The sequence below is a fragment of the Macaca thibetana genome, chromosome 1, assembly GCF_024542745.1.
Source record: "Macaca thibetana thibetana isolate TM-01 chromosome 1, ASM2454274v1, whole genome shotgun sequence".
In the NCBI taxonomy this organism is placed as follows: Eukaryota; Metazoa; Chordata; class Mammalia; order Primates; family Cercopithecidae; genus Macaca; species Macaca thibetana.
In genome coordinates this window covers 192,474,486-192,500,814 of record NC_065578.1, presented here as the reverse complement: position 1 = coordinate 192,500,814, position 26,329 = coordinate 192,474,486, and the positions used below count along the sequence as shown (strand labels likewise).

Below are 26,329 nucleotides of genomic sequence, written 5' to 3'. Positions count from 1 at the left end.
TCTGGCAAGTGTCCTTGCTTTGTGTTGGATATTCTCAGGGGTTCTGGTCAATAATCCTTTAAGAAAAAAGCCTTAAGAGAGTTAAAGCACTTAAGGTGATATGGATTGTGTTAACATTTTTGGTGCTATAGAAATGTATTTGTTCTATAGAAGTGAAAAGAAATACATAACAAAGAAGCTAAAAACAGTGCAAATCACATTAGAGTACCTCATATTCTTGAGTGTTCTCTACTTGAAAGGAGGGTTGGCTATATTGAGAGAGTTACATTTTGAGCTGTCTACACAGAGCCACTGACTCATCTTTTTGATCAAAACCATTCAAAATAATGTAATGTCACACTTCTTACAGCATTTTGTTCTCCAGAGAACATATGTCATTTCCCAAATTACGTATAAGATGTTTTAATCCTGTTTGCTAAGGCTTAGTCTGATACTTGACTAAAAATGAACCAAGTCTTACCAAGATGACAGTAAAGACCACCAAACAAAGTTTAGGGGATTTAGTGTGCTCTAGTTCAGGTAGCTGTGCTGTGATAATGCACAATAGCTGCACAGTTGGGTATTTGTATTGGCAGAGATCTGTTCACTCTTGATACTCGCTGGGAGTCAATGGTGGAGGACTGCTGAAGGACTATGCTGTTGAGAAGGAGTGGGTGTGCTGCTCAACTTGGCTTTGGTCATTGTGATGCACTAAGCTCAGTCTATATTGCAACAGTCTTCCCAGTTAAGTGACCTATGTGCCATTTATCAGGGCACATATTAGAAAGATGCTGTCCTAATTTCAGTTAATGCTGAGTGTAGCCAAAGAAACTCAAACGAATACCACCGCTCTATTTCACTGCTTTTCATAGGCCTTGCAATAAAAGCTAAATGGTTTTTAGTGGCTTTTGCAATTATACTTCCTTTCAATTTTCCAAAGGTTACAGGGCCTGAACCACACAAATCCCATTAAAGTAAGTAGCTGTTGTGCAATATAAGTTCCTTTGAAAACATTCTTCAATGCCCATAAAATGATCAGCGGGCTGCACTTTAGATCCGCTTGCCTGCCATGCTTTCAACCAGAAGGCAGATGACAAGCTTTGATGTGGTAGTTGGTTTCTGCTACTGGAGCTGGCATTTTATCTTCTTGCATCAGATTTTTTCCCAAACTGATGTGACCCAGGCATAGGAAACACAGTTTTCTTCAGATTTTATTCCTAAACTATGTTTTTACCGTACCTTTAAATTACGTTTGGCTGACCAATGATTTGGAATCTCTAAGGTTCCTCCCACAGGATGCAGAGCAGAAGAGGGTGAGGGGTGTTGGAGTTAGTTGAAGCTTGCATGGTGAGTGCAAGGCCTTAGTGAATAGGGATCACCACATGCTGTCAGGTCCCCATGCTTGAGGATGGCACTTTCTGCCTTCTCCTCCACCTTCCCTCTAGGGCAACGTCAGCAGCCGCTTGAGGAGTCCAGAGTGAACTTCACACTAGAGCCAAGGTCAGGGCTATTGTTCTCTTTAACTCATATTTGAATACACGGAGGGTATCCTACCTCGGGCTTGCAGACTTCTTTTCTCAAGAAGTTCTTCATATGTATTCTAACATTGTGATCCCTTAGAAACACCCATCTCTTTTAGTACCTCTTTCTTGTGTACGTTCCTGGTGGTTTAAATAATTCATGTGTCCTGCAGCCGCTTTTCTAATAAAGGATAAAAATGAAAGAATAATTCCTACATTTGCAAAGGAATCAGACAACAAGCCTTTTTCCCTCTCTAAATCTGGTAACTATTCTATCTGATAAAGAAACACTGCAAAAGAATTTTTCCTCTGTGGGTAAAGCTATCCAGAGACAAAAGACAATGCTAACATAATTACTTGCTATGTATTATTAAAAAGAATAATTGGAATTCAGAAACTATGCAGTGCTTTAAAACTTCAAATAAATCACTAAAGTTCTAAAATTCTGGGACTGCTTCTATACCATGACATTACTATAACTCTTTCAACTTTTACTGTAACGTAATATGTCAAGGAATCCTATCTCTTTTCTATAGAAATACCTGAATGCACTAAGGTGACAAAATATTTACACAGAAAAAATTGAACCATAATTTAAAAAAAGTATTTGATAATATACTAATATATGTATATAAATTTAGAGCCTTGGAAATCAATATGAATTGGTGCTATCAGAAAAGGTTTATAGAGAAGGTAAGATTTGAGATGTGTTTTAGGAACAGAGACATTTTAAACTGTGTCCTAAAGTGAAAATCATCTTCCATGATTGTGGGAGAAGATAGAAGACGGGGCATACCACTAAGCTAAAATAACCCTGCACTTATTTAACTGATGAAGCAAGGACTTATGGATAGCATTGTAAAGAAGAATACAAGAACATCTGGATGAAAATAGCTTTCTAGATGAGAATGGTTGCATTTTTTAATGGCTATTCTGGTAGGAAGGACAACATGTGATATTCATCGACCCTCTTTCTCAGACCCTTTTTATAACAGCTAGTATGGAAAAATCTGTCTTTCTTATAAACATTTTCCCTGGGGAATGGTTTCCATTTATGTGTTGGATGCTTTGTTGTTTCTCTCTTGCACAGCGTGTATGCTGTCATTTGCACTTAAGAGTGGAATGGAATTGGGAATCCTGGTTTCTCGCTCTGGCTAGAGGTCCCAAGTCTGCATTGTGATTTTGGGCAAGTCACATTGTTCTTCTAGATCTAATTTAACTCATCTGTAAAATAAGATGGTTGAATTAGACAATTTCATGGGTTTTCTTAGATGCCAATATTTTATGACTCATGATCCCAAGCAAGACTACACCTATTTATAAGGATGTTTCGCTTGTTTTTATTAAGAGCAACAATAACTACATATTTTCAGTTTACTCAATTATCAAAAAAGTGTAAAATCCATACACACTTTGGATTTGAAACATTGTGACTTTGATAAAAATGTATCCATGTAGGCTGGACACAGACACGGTGGCTCACGCCTGTAATCCCAGCACTTTGGGAGGCCAAGGCAGGTGGATCATGAGGTCAGGAGATTGAGACCATCCTGGCTAACATGGTGAAACCCGTCTCTACTAAAAATACAAAAAATTAGCCGCAGGTGGTGGTAGGTGCCTGTAGTCCCAGCTACTCGGGAGGCTGAGGCAAGAGAATGGCATAAATCCGGGGGGTGGTGCTTGCAGTGAACCGAGATTGAGCCACTGCACTCCAGCCTGGGCGACAGAGCGAGACTCTGTCTCAAAGAAAAAAAAACTGTATTCATGTTTCTGCTGGTTATTCTACAACTTGGTGAATCCTTCCCATTTTAGAATGCCAAAGAATGAGATGCATCCTAATATCCAACTGGATGTCAGTATCCTCAGACAGCATGTTTCAAAATCAACCTTCACTGTAGTTGTTTTTGCTAGTTGTAGTTGTTTTGACCCTCTTGGAATTTGTACAAACACACTGCTTTCTCTCCCCTGTATTCAACCAGAGCCAAGAATCTGATAAATGTGTTTATCACAGGTCCTTCAGATGCCCTGCAGATGTAAACCTCTACAGTGTTTATGTTTCCTTTTGTACTGCTGAAGATACTGTGCTGGGTCCTGTTCTGCATTCTTGGGGAAAAACAGGGAGCTCACACTTTGTGATTAGTGAGCAAAGACAGACCATCCCCAGCACTGCTGCTCGAGCTGTCTCTGTTGCCCACTCATCGTCTCTTTCTATTATGCTTGCACTCTGAAGGACATTTGCCAGAGCCAGACTCCCTGGATCCCTGTTATTTGTGTCTTTTCTCACCTTCAACATGATCTGAACTAGTGTTTTCATTTGTTAAAAACAACAAGAACATTCACTGGGAAACTTTTGCTGGAATTGCTTCAGGTCATCATAGCTATTTATTCCCTGTCATAAACTGTAATTCTCCATTTCCCTTACTCCCACATCAGGGGAGTTGGTGGTTTATGGTGGACAGTCAGTGGAATTTGATTCAACAGTGGAATATTTCAAAGAACTACTGAGATTATGTAGCAGGTTGTAATACTAAGAACAAAACATAAAATATTCTTGGTCTTGATTGCAGTTGGCAGTACAAGAAGAAATAGGCTTATAAAAAACATAAAAGATTTACAATTTGTGGTTGCACCTAAGAAAGAATTTTCTTTGAGAGAAGGAAACAAATCATGGGATTGGCTTAATAAGGGATTTTCTCTATATGACTAAAAATAGAATTATCTCTATATTATTAAAAACAGAAATTTACCTGTATGATTAAAATGGCTTAGGGTCTAATTGGTCTCAGTTAAAACAAAGTACAGAAGCTAAGGATTTTTTTTTGCAGACTTCTGTTTTGGGGGCATGAAATTCAGATTATTGTGCTATCACAAGGGCTTGCATTATCTAGAAAGACCTGAAGTACAAGACAAAATGATTTGGAAAAATGAACATGAATGGGAGAAATGCTTCCAAATATTAAATAGGAAAGAGAATACAAGGGCAAGGTAACTACTAAAAGGTATTTAATCCTAGGTGTTTGAATTCTAGTGCTGATCTTATTGCAAACTAATTTTGCTAATCGCTAGTGGTACAATCAGTGATGTTGGTTAGAATATTTTAGGCATTGGTAGATCTCAAAAATTATTATTAAATTTGCTCAATTTCCAAGATGCAGCTGATCTTACATTCTTACTGAGTGTCACAGAAGTGCCACCAAAGCTGGGCCCCTAGTTGAGGCACCATAAATGTAAAAATCTAAAGAGAAGGTTGACTGCACAAAACTATAAAGCAGAGAGAATGGTGTGGTAGCTTCTTGGCTGGAGGAATCTGGTTGAGATCATATGACATTTTTTGCTACGGAAACAGTCTTCTAAGGACAAGAGGAGTTTCGCATTTTCCCTGAAAACAAATTCAACAAGCATTTACTATATATGGGTGCTTTAATTATCAAGAGGAAATGTGCAGTCTCCATTCTAAGCTTCAGGGGTTTTCCTGGTAAGGAAGCATTGATGTAGAAGGGTTCTCTTAGCAAAAAGACTTAGAGACCTTAGTTGTCAGGCCTCTGGATTTAAGCTACATTTTGACTCTGTACACAAATCTAGAACATTCCCTCAATTTGTAATAAGAACAATATTATAGCTGAGGTAGGTGTCATCATGACTCGTGCTAATAGTTTTACTGAGTACGTTGTGTTTGTATTCTCTCTGTTTATAATCAGAGAGAATCAGGAGAATTTGCATATTAGAAGAGACAGCCAAAAGTACTTTCTAAACAGTGAATGGCCAAGCTCTCCTTTCTCCCCATCCTCACTACAACGCCTCATAATTTTCTTGGGGCTGAGCCTCTTTGGGGAAAAGCTAAGGGGAACTTAAGTCCAGTTCATTAGATGGAGCGTATGACTTGGGTTTTGGCAGCATGGTGTTGCAAATCTCTTGGACTTACACGGGCTCTGCAGAGCTCAGGTTTTAGGGTGACAGTTTGATGAAGGTGTCGGCATAGCTGGTATTCCACTCAGTTTCACATATACATCACTCCTGACTGGGCTGGGTGGGGGCAGCAGGACAGGAGCATACTACTCTCTGACTGCTATGGACAACCTGGACAATTATCTCACCAGGCTACCTTCAGGGGAGCTCAGAGAAAACCAAGGAAGGATCTTGACAGGTAAAAATGGTGTTGTGATTCTTCAAAGGTGCCTAAGATCTTAGGGTCCTAGAACTCAAGTTTGAGTGAAACATTTTCAGGGATCTTTCTGAACTGTTTCCTGTTCTTGGGTTCCCAGGGAGTGAGCTCCAGGCTAATGTTAGCTTGGGTTGATGGCATTGTAGCACTAGTCCTGATCTAGGCTGAGGCCTCTGAAGCCTGCCTTTGCAACAGCATGGAGTCTTCAGTGAACGCTGTTAGAAATTACTTGCTGCTTCAAGGGGAGTGCATGGTAAAACACATCCACGTAATGTGGTTTGAACAGAGTTTCTTCTCTATAACTCTACTTTTGTGTTCATGTATATATGTTAGGAGAGAAGGAACCAGGAGATAATTGGTCTACTTGATTATTAAACTACATGAGTGAGCATAATATTGTCAAAGACAAACAAGGTACAAAAACATCTACTTTTCTTCCTTTATCTCTAGAGAAGTTCAGAGAACATGAACAGGGGTACAATTTTCCTTGACATGTTTGTCAAGGCATCAAGGAGCATGCAAGTAATGTCTCTCTGACAGTTCAGGTCTTGTGCCAGATTTAGAGGCAACAGCCAAGCATTAGAATTGTTGGAATTCTTGACATATGAACTTGAGAGCACTAATGCCCACATTTGCACATGCAAAGTGGCATTTGGCTATAGGACTTTGATAAAGATGTGAGCAAATGGAGCAATATCTCACTATAGATATACCATAAAAAAAGTTTTAACTGGGACTCCTACAGTGAATTTGGCTTCTTTTCATCATTGTATTCTATTCCAGATGATCAGCTGAACTCAGAGGAAAAAAAGAAGCGAAAGCAGCGAAGGAATAGGACAACCTTCAATAGCAGCCAGCTGCAGGCTTTGGAGCGTGTGTTTGAGCGGACACACTATCCTGATGCTTTTGTGCGAGAAGACCTTGCCCGCCGGGTGAACCTCACCGAGGCCAGAGTGCAGGTAACTGAAGCTGTGGGAAGCTGGCACCAAGTAGTCCCCTCCTCAGAGGCACATCTCTGAAGATTGTTTAAAGACACAAATTATAGCCCAGCGCAGTGATTCATGCCTGCAATCTCAGCACATTGGGAGGTTGACACAGGCACATTGCTTGAGCTCAGGGGTTTGAAACCAGCCTGGGCAGCATGGTGAGACCTCATCTCTACCAAAAATACAAAATAAATAAACAAATAGCCAGGCATGGTGGTGCGTGCCTGTGGTCCCAGTTTCTTGGAAGGCTGAGGTGGGAGAATTGCTTGAGCCTGGGGGGTGGAGGTTGCAGTGAGCTGAGATTGTGCCACTGCACCCCAGCCTGGGTGACAGAGTGAGACTGTCTCAAAAATAAATAAATAAACAAATAATATACAAGTTAGAGGCTTCAGATGGGAGCTGGTACTCATAAGGGTTGCAAATGGTCAGCATAAGGATAGAATCCTGTTTCCAGCTGTTTTTCTTTGGGCAGCAAGTATTTTTTTTTTTTTTTAAATAAAATTGAATGTTTTCAGGTAGGGCAGAATAATCTTTGCCACAGGTTCCTCTCCCAGCACCCGTTTCTTTCTGACACTTCCAGATTTATGTGATATACATTGTCCATCTGAGCATTTTACTCTGCACCCTTAGATTTCACTTTGATCTTGAAGTGGTTAAAGAGATGAATTCTCTGTCCCCTACCTCAGCTCTCCTCCTCAGTCTTCAAGAAACTTGTTGTAAGTACACATGAATATGAGCACTGATGGAGTGGGAAATGAATACTTAGGAACTGAGTTAAGAGCACACTCAAGTGGATGATTTTATTTACCCTCAGGGTCTCTGTGAACTGAAAGAGGGTAAGAGCATGAAAGGCAGGAAAAAGAGAATAGCCATTCTTTCTAACATTGGTGCCATGACACATCAACTGCAAGCCAGACATCTAGAACATCATACAACCTGTGATTAACAGTCATAACAATAATGACAATATATAATAACTAACACTACTGGAGCCCTTATATGCCAAGTAGTGTTCTTTACATAAGTAATGTATTTCATCCTCACACTAATTCAACGATGTGGATAGTATTCTTCATTTTGCAGATGAGAAAACTGAGGTACAGAGAGGTTAAAATATTTTGCACAGCATCACATAGCTAGGAAGTGTCTGAAATAGGATTTGAATGCAGACATGCAGATCCAGAGTTCATGCTTTTAATTACCCCCACCGCCCCCCCCAAAAAAAACTGAATGAATAAAAGTCTCCTGGCTAAATGCCTTTTGGAGTAGTGCTTTGCTCTCTGCTGAAAGATCTTACTGTCTTCCATATTGCCAGTAGCAAGATGCTGTTTTGATAAGGTGGGTAGGTCCAATCTGTCTTGTCTTCCTTACGAAATTATTGTTTGTATATCTATGTTCTGTCTGAGAGTTAAGAATTTCTTTCTGCAAATGATAACCCTCTTGACAGGCCAGAACTTGAGCTAGACCCCAGGGTAGATTTCTACCCCATTGATTACGGTCTGTGTCTATGGAGGAGACACAGTATACAGTGGGAGACCACTGTGGAGTTGATGCAGAGATCCTGGTACTCCCTTCAGTCTGAAGAGAAAGTGTGAAAGTTTCCCTATGGGGAAACAGGGACCTCACCAAGAAGTACGCCCCAAGAAAAGAAATGAAAATGTCAGTGACAAAAGAAGAAAGTTATGGGAGCCTGTGGGGTCCCTGAGGGTAGGTTAGGAGGAAGTGTGAGTGCAGGTGCCCCTTTGGGCTCAAGTAAGAGTGACCCGTAGGGACAACACTCAGTTTTGCTCTCCCATTCGCCATCCAGGGCAGATTATTAAATTTGTCTTCCCACACCCTCTTCCCCTACACTGCTCACCGCAAATCTCTAACTCTGCTCTTAAATCCTTTCCTCTCTCCTCAAAAACTCCATGTCTTTTATGCCACACCTCAGTTTGCAGTGGTGTAATGAATACTTTTAGTCCAGTAACCCACAGCACACTAATGTGCCACTTTTGCTACGGTGATCTAAATTTTAAATAAGGAAACCTGCCCAGGGCAATGGTAGACATTTCAAAAAAAAAAAAAGTGAAAGACCAATTTTGGGGTTGGTGGACTGTCTTGCCCCTATCATGACAGGGAAATGTCTTTTTCATATGTTGGAACTATTTTTTTCTTTCTCTTTTCCCACCTTGCTATGATTTAATGACTTTTAGAGCTGTGAACGTTTCCTAAATGAGTAGGACAGAGTTCTCCCTCCATGGCTTTACTCTTCCCCCATGAAAGCCTACCTTTTTCCAGTCTGAACCAACCCCTTCTGATTCCGGGCTTCTTTATATTTATGGCGTTTATCATAACATGAAATGTATTATATTGAGTTGTATCTGGGCCAACTTCCCCCACAGGACTGAGGAGGCCTCTTGGATGGAGGCCATGTTTTATTCATCTTTGCAAAATTTATTTTTTTCTTCTTTTTCCTCTTTTTTTCCTCATACACTTATCAAGCACATATTATGCTCTTGAACCCAGTTTTGGTTTGCTGGGGATGAATAAGACACCGACCCTCTCCTTAAGGATGTTTGCACCGGGGTGGAGAAGATAGATGTGCAAACCATACATTTATGATATCATAATGTGATTCCTACATCAGTGGAATGTACAATAATTAGTGATAGAGCAGAGGAAGGAATGATCTAATTTGCCTGGGGGAAAAGGGAGAGAATTTATATTTATTAGACACCAATTCTGGGCCAACTCTCAAAACTATCCTGTAAGTAGATATTATTATCTCCAAGTGATTAGGAGAAAAAGGAGCAGAGAAATTAAACAACTCCCAGGACAAATCTTGAAAGTAGTGTAGCCAGTATGACTTTTAAGTTATGTTCAATGTTAAAGCTGAACTTCGAAAAAAATATGTAGGCTTTGATACCTGGACAAAGCAGGAAAGAATATGATAGGCAAAGGAAATATCTGGTGTGAATATTTTTAGGTGGGAAATAGCCTAACACATTTAGGAGTCCACAGGTAATTTTGAACACAGGGTAGGAGCTGGAGCCATAGAGGGCCAGTGTATGAGGTTAGAGTGATGTGGCTTGTGGCTGGATTGATGGACAAAGAGCTAATTCCTGAACAGCTTTAGTTCTGCGGTTAAGAAGTTTTTATTTTATTCTGTGACTGATGGGGAGCCAGTAGATGATATAAAACAAGGCACTAATGTGATTATATTAACATTTAAGATGATAGCTCTAAGAGCAATGTGAAGGCACAATAGAAACAGAAGAGCCAGGAGTCTGGGAAGCCAAGTCCAGATTCCACCTTGGCCAATTTCCACCCAGGCCCTTCATGCTGCGCAGTTCTACAGGGAACTGATCACATGTTATTTTATGTGTATGTTGTCCCCTCGAGCTGTACAACTGCTCACTCCACAAAAAGAATTTTGTTCTCCCATACCTTGTTATACATTTCTATAATTGCATTTAAAATACTTGTTTTGCAGTTTTTCAAATTTACATGCCTTCCTTTAATAGGTTGTGAGCTGCTTAAAAGCAGAGCATAAGTTTCTCATCTCTCTCTTTCCAGCATTTAGTACAGGGCCTGGACCATAGCAGGAGCTCCATAAAGATTTCTTGAATGAGTAAATGAATGAGTAGAATTCCATAGCACTCTACAAGAGTTGTATGATCATGAATTGGATGTCCTTGAGTTCAGAAACTCAGCCATTTATTATTTATGTGAATTTCAAGAGATTACAGTCATATAATGCTTAATAATGGGGAGTCTGTTCTGAGGACTGCATTTTTAGGTGATTTTGTCATTGTGCAAACATCATGGAGTCTACTTACACAAATCTAGATGGTATAACTGACTGCACACCTAGGCTATAGGGTATAGCTTGTTGCCCTTAGGTCACAAGCCTGTACAGCATATTACTCTACTGAATAGTGTAGGCAATTGTAATACCATGGGAAGTATTTGTGTATCTAAACATATCAAATTTAATTATAATATAATTAAGTTATAATTATTATAATTCAATGAGACCACCATCGTATACAAGGTCCATGATTGACTGAAACATTATTATGTGGTGCATGACTGTATTTAATCTCATTGAAATTGCTTTCTAACTGTAAAATAGAAATATTAAAACTTAATATGTGAAATTGTCATGTTGACTAGAAATAATGTATGTAGTGTGCTTATATAAGTTCCTAGCCCTAGTAACACTTAACAAACAATATTGTTTGCCCACTTTTTAATGGGATTGTTTATTTTTTTCTTATAAATTTGTTTAAGCTCCTTATAGATTCTGGATATTAGACCGTTGTCAGATGGATAGATTACAAAAATCTCCTCCCATTCTGTAGGTTGCCTGTTCACTCTGATGATAGTTTATTTTTCTGTGCAGAAGCTCTTTAATTAGATCCCTTTTGTCAATTTTTGCTTTTGTTGAAATTGTTTTTGACGTTTTCATCATTAATTCTTTGCCTATGTCTATGTCCTGAATGATATTGCCTATATTTTCTTCTAGGGTTTTTATAGTTTGGGGTTTTATACTTAAGTTTTTAATCTATCTTGAGTTAATTTTTGTATATGGTGTAATGAAGAGGTCCAGTTTCAATTTTCTGCATATGACTAGCCAGTTCTCCAAGCACCATTTATTAAATAAGGAATCCTTTCCCCATAGCTTGTTTTTTTCAGGTTTGTTGAATATCAGATGGTTGTAAGTGTACAGTCTTTTCTGAGTTCTCTATTCTGTTCCATTGGTCTGTGTGTGTGCTTTTGTACTAATACCATGCTGTTTTGGTTACTGTAGACTTCTAGGAGATTTTGAAGTCAGATAGTGTGATGCCTTCAGCTGTGTTTTTTTTTGCTTAGGATTGTCTTGGCCATATGGGCTTTTTTCATTCTATATAAAGTTTAAAGTAGTTTTTTCTAATTCTGTGAACAATGTGAATGGTAATTTAATGGAAATAGCATTAGATCTATAAATTACTTTGGCCGTATGGCCATTTTCGTGATATTGATTCTTCCTATCCATGAGCACGGAATGTTTTTCCATTTGTTTGTGTCCTCTCTGATTTCCTTGAGCAATGGTTTTTAGTTCTCCTTGGAGAGGTGCTTTATTTCTCTTGTGAGCTATATTCCCAGATTTTTTATTCTCATTGTAGCAATTGTGAATTGGAGTTCATTCATGATATGACTCTCTGCTTTTCTGTTGTAGATGTATAGGAATACTTGTGATTTTTGCACACTGATTTTGCACCCTGAGACTTTGCTGAAGCTGCTTATCAGCTTAAGAAGTTTTTGGGGTGAAACGATAGGGTTTTCTAGATACAGGATCATATCATCTGCAAACAGAGACAGTTTGACTTATGTAGCAAACCTGCACATCCTGCACACGTATCCTAGAACTTGTAAAATAAAATAAAAATAAATAAAATTAAATGATAGGTTTATTATTAGCTGTAGCAAATGCTGTCTGTGCTGTCCATTTCCCTTGAACTCTACAATTAAGTGCAGTCTGGTCAGCTTCCAACTTTTAGTGCCTGCATTTCTGTGCCAGCAGTTTCTTTTAGAACTTCAGGAGACTGCCCTGCCTTCAGCATTCCAGAAGTGCTGGAACATTAATATCCAACGACTGACAGGATCCAGTGTACACACACCCAACTCCGTCAGCCCCAGGAGGGATAACTCTGAAGTGTGTGTCCTACATTAGTCTTAGTTTTCAGGATCTCTGTAGGATTGAGCTACCGCAGAGATAGCTGGTTTAGTAGCACACTCTTTAGTGGTTGCCTTTTCTTCTCTGTTACTTCCTTGCTCCCCAAATGGTGTTCCTTGCACCTCCCAAATAAAACACTTCCTTCTTAAATCTTAGTTGGAACATCTACTTTTGGGAGATGAGGAATTTTCTTAAAATATAATTGTTATGAAAGCAGATGACATTTTCACATTTTGAAGAATTTTGAGAAAGCTTTTAGAAAAGTCATTATTTCTGTGGCAGAAGCCTAATGAGATTTTTCTTGATTACAATTTAACAGGGATTATAACCCATATTTTGCTGTCCTGTCTGTAAGTCACAGATCCCATCTCCGGAGACCTGATTACTGGAGAATTTCATGGTCTTGTAATAGTCTGGACCTTTAAGAATGGCCCTCATGAGGGAAGCCGTACGGCATGTTTCTATTGTTCTAAGGAGAATTCCATAGCCATCTTATATCTTCCTTGGGAAGGCATTATATAGTAAAATCAACCAGAATTTCATCCATGTAACCCCTTCTTCTTTGTTTTTCCTCTCTTTCCTTACGCCTTCTCGCCTCCTAACAATCCTCCAGGTGTGGTTTCAGAACCGAAGAGCCAAGTTCCGCAGGAATGAGAGAGCCATGCTAGCCAATAAAAATGCTTCCCTCCTCAAATCCTACTCAGGAGACGTGACTGCTGTGGAGCAGCCCATCGTACCTCGTCCTGCTCCGAGACCCACCGATTATCTCTCCTGGGGGACGGCGTCTCCGTACAGGTGAATGACTGGCCCACTCTCCCTTGCTCCACTTCCGCTTGTTTCTCAGCGGTCGGTCATGTTTCAAGCTGCTTGTGCAGCTCACCGACATTTCTTACTGGGTTAATCTCTTCAGAGACATTCAACTTGCTGACATCCCCACATTTTCCCAGGAGATTATTAGCTGCCCCAGGAGCAGGGTTTGGGGCAGAAGTAAGAGGGGCAGGCTATCTCAGCAATCTCCTCTTGGACTCAGGAACTCTTGCAAAGGTTTCAAAGATGAGGAAGAATTTAAAAGAAAAGATCATTAAGCTGTGCCCAGTGTCCCTCTTGCAACAATTCTGCAACAACACTTTACCCTGTTTCCAAATTTAAGATAAATTCTTTGTATTATGCAAATGTAGGGACTTAACTTATAAAGCTCCAAGTATAGGGCCAAACGCAAACTTTGCAGTAAAACTGACTTTGAATTTAAAAAAAGAAGAAGGAAGGAAGGAAGAAAGAAAGGAAAGAAGGAAGGAAGGAGAGAGACAGAGAGGGACTATGACAGAGAGAGAAGGAAGGAAAACCCAAGTTCATTCTGATCACTTTCATGGCCAAGGTTCTTTGTTAGTAGGTGTGAATTTCTTATAATGCCAAATGCCTTCCTAGTCTATTGCTAATTCTTGTCTACTTGTCTGAAGGTTTCTCTGGGGATCAGTTTGTGTGTATTTGTGTGTGTGTGTGTGTGTGTGTCTGTGTGTGTCTGCATGTGTTTGTGTGTGTGTTTCTTTTAAATAAAAAAGGAATGTATAATTTACACTAAACTTTTATATTAAAAAGTTGAACATTTTTAAAGAAACAAATAACAGAGTACTATTTCAATCTCATAAAGAGGTTTTTAACCTCCAATTATTATGCTGTTCAGAAAATACAGGCTGCCAGAAGGGAAGCTGAGACACAAGTGCCTAACCCATTGGATTAGTCTAGAGTGCCTTTCTTTGAAAGTAGACCTGAGTACTCTGAGAAACCAGGCCAAGCCTACGTGTTCTCCCTGGCTGATTTCAGTGGAGGCAGAACTATTCACAAATTCATTTATTATGCTTTTGTTTACCTTTTTATTGTCAAGGTTAATTATTGGTTTAAGGAGAGGTTTTAAATGAAATATAGGAGATTATGTCTCAGATGAAGTTGAATTCCTGACATGAAATGCTACATTTTTGAAATGCAAGTGTTTTTCAAAGGTTCATAGCTTTAATCAAAGCAAAAAGCCTCATCTAAAAGTTTCTTTCTGTTCCAAATCAGTTCCTTTAGAGAAACATGGTAAATGCATTTGGAAATTTCTTTTAATCCCCTGTTATAAAATTAGCCTGAATTCTTTTGGTCTTAGCACATAGAGACCCTCCGTCTAGGAAAGTCTTATTCTGGGCCCTGTTGCACTCAGATGTGGTGTGCCTTGCTGATCTTGAAACATTAGTTATATCTGTGTGCCCTGTTTTAAATTTAAACTCTTCTCCTATAAGATTTACTAAAAATACAGTTTTTGAAGACCATTGTAAAATCACATATTCTCTAATATTTTAAATAAATGAAAGTCTGCTTTATTTCTCTTATAAATATTGGTATAAGAGAAATTTAGTGTGTTCATGAACATGCTAAATGACTTGGAAAATGGGTGTGGTTCAAAGCCTGATGCTTCAAGATCTCTGGTTTGAATATGGTCACAACCAGGAAGTATTGTTCCTTTTTCTGTCTGGGTCCTCCATAGGAATTTTTCACACCAGCAATAAACAATCCAGATGGCTGCCACATGGTCCTTACCAGTGAGAGGCTTCACACAGCACACTGCATGAATGGGGATGAAATCCTTCCTGAATTAATATAGGGTTATATTACTTGGACCTCAGCCCTTTGAGCCTCAGCGTCTGCATCATACGTGTTTAGTATATGGACATCTAACTGAAATTATTAACATGGCAATTTATGCGTGCCTGTTTTGGAAATACTCTATTTTAATGGAAAGAATTATGTAGAAATACTGGATACATTTTTAAAAACATCCATAATTCACCATCTTGACATAACTAGTATGTTCATTTTTGTGATTAGAGTTCAATATTTTATATAGGTGTAGCCTTAGTGTATATATTATTTTGTATTCTTCTCTTTTCACTTAAAATCATATAACCTAGTACGTTTTACTCATTTCATGGTATGCTTTTATATCATTTCTCTCTTAGAAATTGAATTTGTAAAAATTAATTAAAAAATCATAAAATGTTCATATTCTGTATGAAGAATAAATTATTCTTCAAATATAAGTAGAAAAGTGATGTTAAAACAGTAATCTAATCAATAATAATGTTTTTGATCCAATGTTGACTGAAGTGTTTATATTTTGGTTAATTTCTAAAAGTAGCAAAAAGCTATTCTGTTATTTGGAGAAGTTTCTGCTATGTTTAGAACCAAACTATGTTATGATTTCACACTTTGAAGCTTGATAGGAAATATTGTTAAGGAAATAAAAAAGAAAACCAAGTGATCCAAAGCAAAGGAAATGATAGACCTTTTGTGTTATGAAAAATTAACTCACTGTTCTTGTTGATACTATTATGTCAAGTTAGTTATCTCACATGTGACACTCATTAAAAGGCATTTCTCTTGGTTAATTCTTGGAACACTCCTGTGTGATAGCTCTGTCTTGCTCTGCTCCAAAGAAGAGACTAAACACTTGCCCAAATTTAAGTCTTCAGCAAGCAGAACTAGAACTAATGCTTGTGATCCCTGTTTTTATCCAACATGTTAAGCCACACGACTGTACTCTCATTCAAATTAAACCTTGCATTGTATCGAAAGTAGTAAAAAAGTATAAGATTGGAAAACTATCTAAAATCCCCTTTTTATTCAAGAGCTATCTCAGATCAGTGAGGCATGCCTGCGGCTGAGGTCCACATTCCGTGGGGTGTGGGCATCCCAATGGACTGATAGATGTGGCTTGGTCATACAAGCCAGAGACAGTGAGCAGACAGTTTTACCAGAAAGGATAGTTTGTTGACTTCCACAGTTATCCCCTGAAAAAAGAAAGGAGAAAACCAAGGCATAAAAGCAGTTATTTGCATATGGTCAGAATTTTGGGTTGGAAAATAGCCAACATATTTTTTTCTGGGTGTCTTTTACATCCAGAGTGATAGAAGTGTAATTTATTGTTCAAACTGGGGCATTTTTTAGAGTGAAAGGGGAACGCTATTAATAATTATACTAGGACAACAGGTATAAGCCAGGATTGTCCCTAGGACATATAGTTTGCTCTAATTATAGCACGTCATGACCTCACTCATTCCCTTGATTGAGCATGTTAGAGGTGATGACATTAGGCAGGCAACTGAGTCACCAGAGGGACAAAGCATTCCCTAACACGGACACTGTTGTCCTGGCAGGTGTCTTCTTTATCCATCCGTGGCCAGTTAAAGGAAGCTTGTTTTTGGCACACACACCCATTGCTTAACTCAGAGCTATTTTTCTTAGGCAACTTGTAAGAATGAAAGCACACACAAGCACCAAAATTATTCAGACTCACTAATCTTGCAGTGCTTTGCTTCTTGGGTAGCAGTGACCAACCAAGTCCTGAACTTTTGACTGTTATTTGAAATGAAGTAGCCAAGAAACATTTTCCCAGAGACATCCTTTCCTAGGTGAAGTGGGTAGTGAATGGCCTGGTTCTGCATTATTGACCTGAAGTGCTGTTTCCAGAGGGAAGCCTGGGCTTAAAAGAAAGCTAGTGATCAGTGAAAGAGAGGCCAGCTATCCTCGTCCACAGCTTCCCTCCCCATCCTTCTCCTCCCCTCATTTGATCATGGTCATGGTGCTGCCTGACATCTGCTGAACGCATTTGGCTTATTTCTCCCTTTCACACTTTCAAAAATAGATCCTCGTCCCTCCCAAGATGTTGTTTACACGAGGGGCTTCATAACGGATTCTAACGGAAGACACTGAAAAGGTAACTTGTCAGAGGGGGAAGAGGGCGGCTGCTTGGGGTAGGGTTTAAGTGGGAATTCAGAGTGTTTAAGAAAGTGGGGGTTGCAGTTCTAGAAATTTCAGCAGTGAAGTCCTCAAGTGAGGAATACTATTGGGAACCAGAGCTACAAGAAAGCATGTCCACGAAATGAATGGTAGGGTGATACTAGTCTAAAGCAGGGCTCTTCAGAGATTGCTGTGCGCGGGAAACATCTGGGATCACGTGACCGTGCAAACTCTGATTCACGAAGTCCAGGGTGGAGCTTGGATTCTGTATCTCTAACTTGCTTCTAGGTGATGCTGATGCTGCTGACACTTGGTGCACACTTTGAACAGTGAGACTTTGTAGGTTACCGGACAGGGTTCGGAAGAATTATTTTCTTGTCCTGGCTTCTGCTGCTCCTCAGGCCAGTCAGATCATTGCTCTCTTATATAGCTTTGTATCTAACATGAAGCTAGCAATAGTTTCCCTATTGCTTATTTCACAGGGGTGTCTGGAACCTACTGATAAGCAATGTGCACGTCAAAAAAAGTCTTGCAACAATAGAAAGATATAAGAGGCTTTATATATAAAAGCATTTCTAAAATGAAAAGTTAAAAATAGCAGAAAGATCACTGAATATATAGTACAAACTGAAAGCTTACCAATGAAATGTGCAAGTGTGTTCACTTTAAGAGATAAATATATATCTTAGAAAATCAACTTCTGAATTTCAAAACATAAGTTAGAAACAGAAGTTAGTTATTTAAATCACAAAAGATCCCTTTCCAAAGAATGTACCAGATCTCTTTTTAAAAGTAAATTTCCCTAGGAAAACTGGTATTACATTTTATCAGGTGAGGCAAGTATGCCTCTGTTGTACTTGCACTGACAAAAGAACAAACCAGAGACTTTCTGCAACTTCTATGCATCACAATCTTGGACACCATAACCCCTACAGTCTTTGAAAAAATCCTGAGCTGGTGAAACCCAAGATTTCAGGAAAACTCATAGACTTCTTGGCTGACAGATTTGTCTTTAGGGTGAAATTGTAAACGTCATCATTTGTTCAAAGGGCCACATAGAAAACAAAGAGTTGAAAACAGAGTCAGGTATTATTTTTTTCCCAAGCTAGCAATTGTTTTGTGATTTGTGGGACTCAACACTATAGGTTTTTAGAAAGCAGAGGGGCAGTTGTCCGTAAGTATCCTGGCTTTAAAATCGTACTACGAATAGTATTTTCTGGCAGTCATTTTAACATTTTTCTTTTTTCCTCACAACTTTCAGGGTAGGTTGAAGTGATAAAAAATGATTTGTCCCCAGTGAAAACAGTCCTCCAACCCTGCTAGTGATTAGCATTCTGCTATCTATGGCTGTGCTGCATCTGTTAGGAATCTCCAAATAAGGAAATGCAAACATTTGAAGCTGATTTAAATGTGTCAACTCCGTGTAAGTCTCAGTGCAGACTAGCTAAATCAACAGATGTGGTGCAAGCATTTATTATTAATCTCTAATTCCTCAGTGCACTTTATTCAGTAGTGTGGTTTCTTGGTCACTGACACAAAGAACTTAACTATAACTAACTAAAAATGGGGCTTTAGCCAAAACCTAAAAACTCAGTCCCAGAACTTATGTCTGTACCCTGCTTCCAAGAATAAATGGATTTTGCTTAGAAGGCAAGACCAACAGGCAGGATCTCTGGTTGTTGTTAAGCAGGCTTTTGGTTGTTGTCATGTGCTTAATCTGTACAAATCACTTAGTTTCAATCTCACCATTTGATCCGAGCAAGCTTAATCCTGTATAGGAAGGACTGGTCATTTTACATGCTCTGAATGGCTCTATAAATTGGTTGAAAACAGTTAATTACCCTCATTGGACTTTTAAGAAAACACTTTAGGGTTCTCTTTCTTTTCCTAAAGCAGAACTTCAGAAGTTTCCATGACATGGAAAGCAGATGGTCACAAACAATTTCATATTGGCAGCCACTCAAGACTGTCTTGCATCTGTTGACACTTTAGGAGGCAGGTCCTCTCCATCTTACTTCTAATGCCATTTTTGAAGAATGACTAAGCTGCTCTCAGAGGACTCACTCACTAATTCTGTCTTTTCTGACTTGTAATAAGAAGTTTTGCTTTTCACGGGTAAATCCAAGGACTGCTCACTGCTTGCTATATTGCACCCTTAGCTTAAATTGAGAAGCTAGATCCATGTCAAATTACTGGAAAACAGACTTGCAATTATTTAGTATGTTTACAAAATATTATTGGAATCCATATTTGTAGGATTACATATTCTAAAAATTTTTAAGAGGCTGTGAATTAAGATGGCTTTGGTTCTTTTATCCTACTTCTTATGGCTATGGAATGCTTGAACAAGTTAAATCAATTTTGAAAGTTTATACATTTCCTATGCATTTATCAAGTGAAAATGTTATCACCTATCAAGCTCCTAGGGAGCTGCAAAATTCATTCATTAAAAACAACTGCTTTTTAATCCTCATGCTCCACTAATTTGAGGGATACCTATAAGACATTGTCACAGACTTGCCTCTGCTGGTGTTCTTATACAACGTCACTGTATAATCAGACAAGGGCACTGTTCTTTACTGTGGAAAAGCAGGCTGCAATTTATGTGAGAAATGTCCCAGTAAATACCCAATCTCCTGTGCAATAGATGATCTGAATCCCATTAATTTGTTTTTGAGATAGAAAGTGCATTAACATTCATCTCATTTGGGATATCACTGTCTTGCTTACATTTGAGAGAGAAACTCAATATTTCCAAGTAATGTGTGACCCTACTAAGTCCTCAGACTAGAATATCAGGTGGTAAAGCTAGTTGACTATGAAATCACTACAATAAAAATGGTTATGCAAATAGACAACTCGTAATCATTATTATAGGAGACATTTCTGGGAAATAGCAATAGCATCTTCAGTAAACTAAAATAATCTCCCCAAGGTTCTAATCTCCCTTTTTGGCTAAAGAGATGGAACACAACTTTGATATCTAAGAAAGGGCAAATTTCTGTTAAATAGGACTTTGCTTGTTCAGAATCTCAAAAAACACATCTCTCAGAAAATTAGACCAAGTACTTAAAGCACAATATTCTATGACAATCTACAATTTAGCATCAGAAAATTTTTCTTTATCCTCTCTCGTGAAGTTTTACTTTCTGTTTTCAGAAGCCATCAAAATTTCTTCTCAATACTTAGCAAATAATACAGGCAACTCCTAATTCCAGGTTCTCTTCTATGTGTTTAAAATTATACTAACTGTGCATCATCTTTAGGGCTTAATTCTGTCACAGAAACCTGATTATGAAAGGTTGACTTGGTTGATTTTATAATAATCTATGACTTAGGTACATTTCCCAAATTCAATAGTCTTTTTTTTTTTTTTCTCAGATACTTAGATCTTTGGATTCTTGGCATATCCTAGAAATTTTTTGAATATAGGTTTTGTGGGTTTACATACATTTATGGTAAGGTCTTGAGTGGAACCGTGAACTAAATGATAATACGTATATGAGTTTTGAAAATAAGTGACATTTCTTGGTATATTCTTAAAAAAACTTGTCCCACTTTAGTGTATTGTTCCGGTCATTTATCTCACTTCTAATTTAAACCTACCTTAACTGGGAACTCTTCTGCTTCTATCCCTTGATAGGTAGTGGTAGAAGTGATAGTCTAACTATACTAATAACTTGTTCAGTTTTTATTGTGAAAGATATTTTTTGATGGGTCCAAGTATACACAGCGATCAGCTTCTACTTTTGTCATTACCTACTGACTTTGCTCTTTCTATTAAGATAGTAAAATTGGCAGTAAGGACCAGTTCCTGTGAATAAAAGCATATTGGTAAGATATATTTTGTTTTTAGAAATCATTGCTCACAGCAGAATGACAGAAACCAATGACATCGAGCAGGAATCAATTTAATTATACTATATCTAGATATTTCTTAGTTATCTGTTTATTCATTGAACACATAGTACTAGATATGGTGTCATTTCTACCTGAGGAAACAGTGTGAACAAGGCAGATGTGATGTCTAATCTATGGAGCTTATAGTTGAAACAGTGATAGATACTAAACAAATTATTAACTAAACTTGAATCGAGTGCTAAAAGCAAAAGTTTAGTGTGCTATAATAGAACATAGCTTTGTCTAGCTGTGTGCACACACACACACACAGAGTCACCCATACATTTAACCAGGGCTATAAAGATTTTAAATTAAAGATGTATATTTCTGGAAATACCTAGTGATCTGGGACTCATTATATTTCTTAATTTTTTTGAGTTAATTATTAGTAACTGAGCTGAAATAGGTTATTATGAGTTTTGACTCTGTGTGTCCCAAATAAGAATCAATGACTTGCGTTCTATTTGTGGAGTAGCTTTACTTTTCTCTCTTTCTGATCTTGTCACTTGATCCGCAGAACCACAAACTTTTATGTGGCTGACAAAATTCCATTGGAATGTAGGCAACAGAAGAGCACATGTCATTCCATTTATAAGTCTATCTCATTCCAGCCCTGAGTTGAAAGATTTTACTAATCTTAGAAGCAACTAAAAACATTTTTATTTAATTAAAATGCATATCCTTTTAACTATTTAGTAGAAAGAGTAATTTACTATTAAGTCTATGAAACCATTTCTTTTTCCTTTAATAGAGATTCATGGATGCAATGAACAGAAACCCGCCAACGACAAATTTCTGCTTACCAGTGTTCTTAGGTCCTCATTGTAATCTCTGACAACGAAAAACAACTTCAGATTTTTCTCAGCAATAAAGACAGTGAGAAACAGTTACCTCTGAAGTCAAGAATGCTGAAAATGGAGACTTTGATAGTTTATCTAGTAGATTTAAACATTTTCAAAATAACTGACCCAAAAGGCAGTGTGTGCTATTCAAGTTCTTTTGAGGAGTTTTTAAAATCAAGGCCAGTGGGTTAGTAAACTCTTGATTCAGCAATGCTTGGTACTATCAACCAGTAAATTAAGAATGGCAGAGAACTTATGTCAGGATGTTTAACTGGTTCTCCAGGCACATTATTTATTATGGTATTTATTATCTAAAATGTGTTGGAATTAAGGTCAGTTATCTAGAGTGAAGGAGCAAAATTCCCTTTAGTTTATTTTCAAAAGCTTGTTTCTATTCCTCACTGCTCCCACAGGCTGGGGAGGTAGGCAGGACGAGAGATTAAATACTGTTCTAATTAGTCAGCTGATGAAACACCTGCTATTCAACTTGAGCAACTTTCTTCTCCTACCCCAGAAATAAATCATTACTCACTGTATCCACCACAACAAATACTTCTCCCTCCCTTTCCTCACTCTACACCACTCTCTCCTGCTCTTCAAAACATGACCACTCTTCTCTAAGTACCTTAGACGGATGGAAAGCTGGGGCTGTAAGGGACCCTAGAGGTCATCTAGTCCAAGCCATTGCCCCTGCCTGCCCCCATGCTGAGAGTACCTCCATCTGGGGCACGGACTTGCAGCTTTGTGAAACTAACGCCTGTTATTCTCCCTGCTCTCTCCTTTGTCCCTACAGCGCCATGGCTACTTATTCTGCCACATGTGCCAACAATAGCCCTGCACAGGGCATCAACATGGCCAACAGCATTGCCAACCTGAGACTGAAGGCCAAGGAATATAGTTTACAGAGGAACCAGGTGCCAACAGTCAACTGAGGAAAAAAATTATTAAACAGGCCTAAGAAGAAATCAAAAACCATAAGACACCTATCCCGCTCTGTTATTTCTTCATCTGCTGGGGGAGAAAAGTAAATTACAAACAAACAAACAAAAAACAAAAAACAGAACTAAAATATTGGGACCATGGCAGAGAAAAGCAGGAGAGGAGCAAAATGAAAATTAGTTAACAAATGTTCCTCCTCCCTCTGGGATACCACCACCACTTGTTTCTGTGTGTGTTTATTTTGTTTTTCTTTCTATTCATGCTTTGCTTAATATACTCCAAGCTTCTTCAGCTAGGTTCAGCCCACCCAACCCCATGATTGTATGAAGTTTTTTAAAAAACTACAGCAGCCAAAGAAACCATATATACATCCAGAATGATTGCCTCTACTCTCCTCATTGACTTGTTTGAACCTCAGTGCCTTACCCTGTCCTCTTCCCAGTTCTCTTGATAGAAGCTCTAGGAGCTTTTGAAAAGCCAAAGTCTTTCTGAAGAATCTGTGCCAGACAGACATAATTCCCTTTCTCATTGTCTCCATCTTTGTTGGTCATGGTAAGGTTTTTCCATCAGCCTCTGAAAAAACAGTTGTGCACATCTGGTCACTGGACTGTCAGATCCAATGTAATTGGCTGTGTCTGGCTAATTCTAAGCACTAAGGTGTACATCTAAGCTATAGATTTAAGCTTGAAGCTATAGATTATATCACTATCACCACCACCCCTCACCATATGCAATCAATCAATCAATCAATCAATCAATCATCTTAAAGATATTTGTTGTCTTTGAATGATTTGCTGTCACAGACTATTTGGTAGAAGAAATATTTTTCACCTGAGAGAGGAAGAGAAATTTCTCTAGTAACACTAAGAGTGAGTCGTAAAAGGCATGCCCACATCTCTTTCGTGCCTTAAGGATAGTGAGATGCACAGTTATATATATACTGTATATATTTATATATTTATATATATATTTCATATATATATATATAATATTGCAAGCTTCAGTTTGCAATTTCCCAAACAGTACAAAAAGCAAATTATACACCGTCACCACTGTTCTTATCTCTATAGTGATGAGACATTAATTAGGGATCTTGCTGCTTTTCTTTTTCTACACAAAATTTTCATTAAAGCCACAGAATAATTGATAGAGCAGCTGTTTTAAAACAGGTCTCATTTTCACATTAGGACTTTAAATGGATTAGAAACTATTTGAGGCTATAAAAAATGTCCTTGAGTTTGGAGCCTGAGCTCTGGTGAAATGCTGATACATCTGATCTATCATGGGAATTGCAGTTAGAGAGAGGAGGGAAAACCATTTAGTCATCTACCCTTTCTTCACTCAGCAGGAATATGAAAGACACATGTTTAAGAGGAATACCTAAAGGTTTTTCTAAATTCCAACATTTAAAAGGCAATTGTGGGCTATTTTTATTTTTTAATATTTTGAAATAAAGTTTAGTGTCTAGGGCTGGGAGCCAGGACTGATCTTTCATTTCTTTTTCTTTGTTCCCAGCCATGCTTTTGTAACTTGCCAGGTGGACTTGATCAACTACATTACTATGCTGTGCCTCAGTTTACCCATTTGTAAAATGGGATTAACAATACTTACCTACCTCACAGGGGTGTTGTGAGGCTCTATTCATTTGCTCCTTTATTCTTTCCTGTATTCTCTGTATGTCCAGCACTTTGTAGCCATGGGAGGAAAGGGACTATAAAAGTGTACAGTGTTAATGGAATGATACGGTACCTGAAAGCCTTGTTTTCTAGTAAGAAAATGCTACCTTGCTGTACATACTTATAACCTTGTATTTGGAAATGAGAAATAGGTTTATATTTTCAGATCTCTCAAAAATCACATCATTTGACCAAAGAATAATTTAAGACACATAGAACAGAATTTTTTTTTAATTTATATTTTCATCCTGACCAGCTTAGTTCTAATAATTTCTAGTTGTGAGTGATTAAAAAACTTTGGATCAATTTTGGTCAAATATGGCAACTTTGTAGTCTGAGTGACAGGCAAGGATTTTTGGGTTTAAGATGCACTTTTAGCACACATTTGTATTTCCCTTGGCATATCAGATTGAGCTAATGGTGATGTTATTTCAGTCTAACAGCCACCAATCTGAAATTGTATTTCAAATGTTGATTCTGTAGTTCTTTAAATAATAATGAAGCTCATCATATACATTTTGCTTTCACCAATTGATTCCTTCTTCTTTTAACCCCCTATTAAAGTATTTCTTACTGAATGGTTCGTGTAGGCTTGCTGAACAGCATGCATTACTTGCTTCCTGAAGAGCTCCTCCATTCATCCTTTTGTCCCACTAGTTGCTGTGGATTTTCAAGTTTTGAAGGAACAGTACATCCCAACAGACTGACACATTCTAAGTGAAATGAGTATAATCCAAGAAATTGATGAACTTTGGAGGTTTGGAGTTTGGAGAGAATGGCTAAGAAGATTTGAATTATAGGGAGGGAACAGAAATCATACATGAAAAGGTTTTATTGAGAAGGGAAAAACCTTAGATAGAGGGACATGTGAAACAAAATCATTTGAAATTTTGATTCAGACATCCATTTCCAGTGGCAAACAGCAAAGCCGGAACCCACAAACCCAAATGATCGGTGAAATTGGGTGGTTTTATCCAATGTCTCAGGCAAGCAATGTCTGGGAATATCTTAGAGTAACTGGTGCTGGTCAGCCAAAGAAACATTCACTGCCAGTGAACCAACACCATAAGCATGTATTATCTAAGCACTTGATCAAGAAGTACACATGTTGTACAAGCTCTCAATTTTGTTCATTTACTATCAATTTTTTAAAATACAAGTTTGGTATGTGATTTGGAAAAGAAACCTTCTGGATCTTAAGCCAGTTGTCAGTTGAGGGCCTCAGGGCCACAAACGTCAAGACACATCTCTGTTCTTCACCATCGTGATACTCCAGATACCAGATACAGGTGAATACATAGGAACTATCTGCCTGTGTCCTCAATCTCCCTCCAAACAAGATGCTGATTTGTAGGGTATACTTGGCAGGTTAAATTAAACCAGAAGAGGTGACTTAATAGAAAAGGGAATGACATTTAGGGTATAAAGATCTCATAAGAAATGTAATATGTAAATTATATCTTGCTTTATGTTGTAAAATATACATTGTTTGCGCTAGAATAGAAATGATTTCTTTTCAATAAAAAGAAAGGACACTACCATGTCTTTTGCTATATACACTTGAGCCTGCTGATTCTCTTCTCTTTGAACTTCGAAAACACAGATCTGCTAGAATCTGAGATTACATGCAGAAGAGTGAAGGTAAGAAGGGCTCATAGACAAGAGAACTATATCCGAGTGTGATATTATTTTCTATAAAACAGGAAAATAATCTATTTTTCCTCAGAAACAAAGACAACAGTAGGAAGAAGAGGGGACACAACTATTATAATAGATGAGAATAGAGTGGAACTTTTATGAGAGTTTAGCATTATTAAAATCAGTACCTTTAACATTCACAATACCGTCCAG

General features: G+C 38.1%; 1 protein-coding gene across 4 annotated transcripts in view; it reads left to right on the top strand.

Moving 5' to 3' along the window:
• The window catches only part of PRRX1 (paired related homeobox 1), a 75,923-nt gene extending 49,914 nt beyond the window's left edge, over window positions 1–26,009 (top strand). For 2 of the 4 annotated variants that reach the window (XM_050784104.1, XM_050784073.1), the window contains 3 exons: window positions 6,445–6,620; window positions 12,962–13,143; window positions 22,657–26,009. In XM_050784104.1, the coding sequence (XP_050640061.1) occupies window positions 6,445–6,620; window positions 12,962–13,143; window positions 22,657–22,795 (497 nt within the window). In that variant the 3' untranslated portion in view covers window positions 22,796–26,009. The other 2 variants (XM_050784093.1, XM_050784082.1) reach the window with 2 other exon arrangements.
• The last annotated feature ends 320 nt before the right edge of the window (window positions 26,010–26,329 follow it).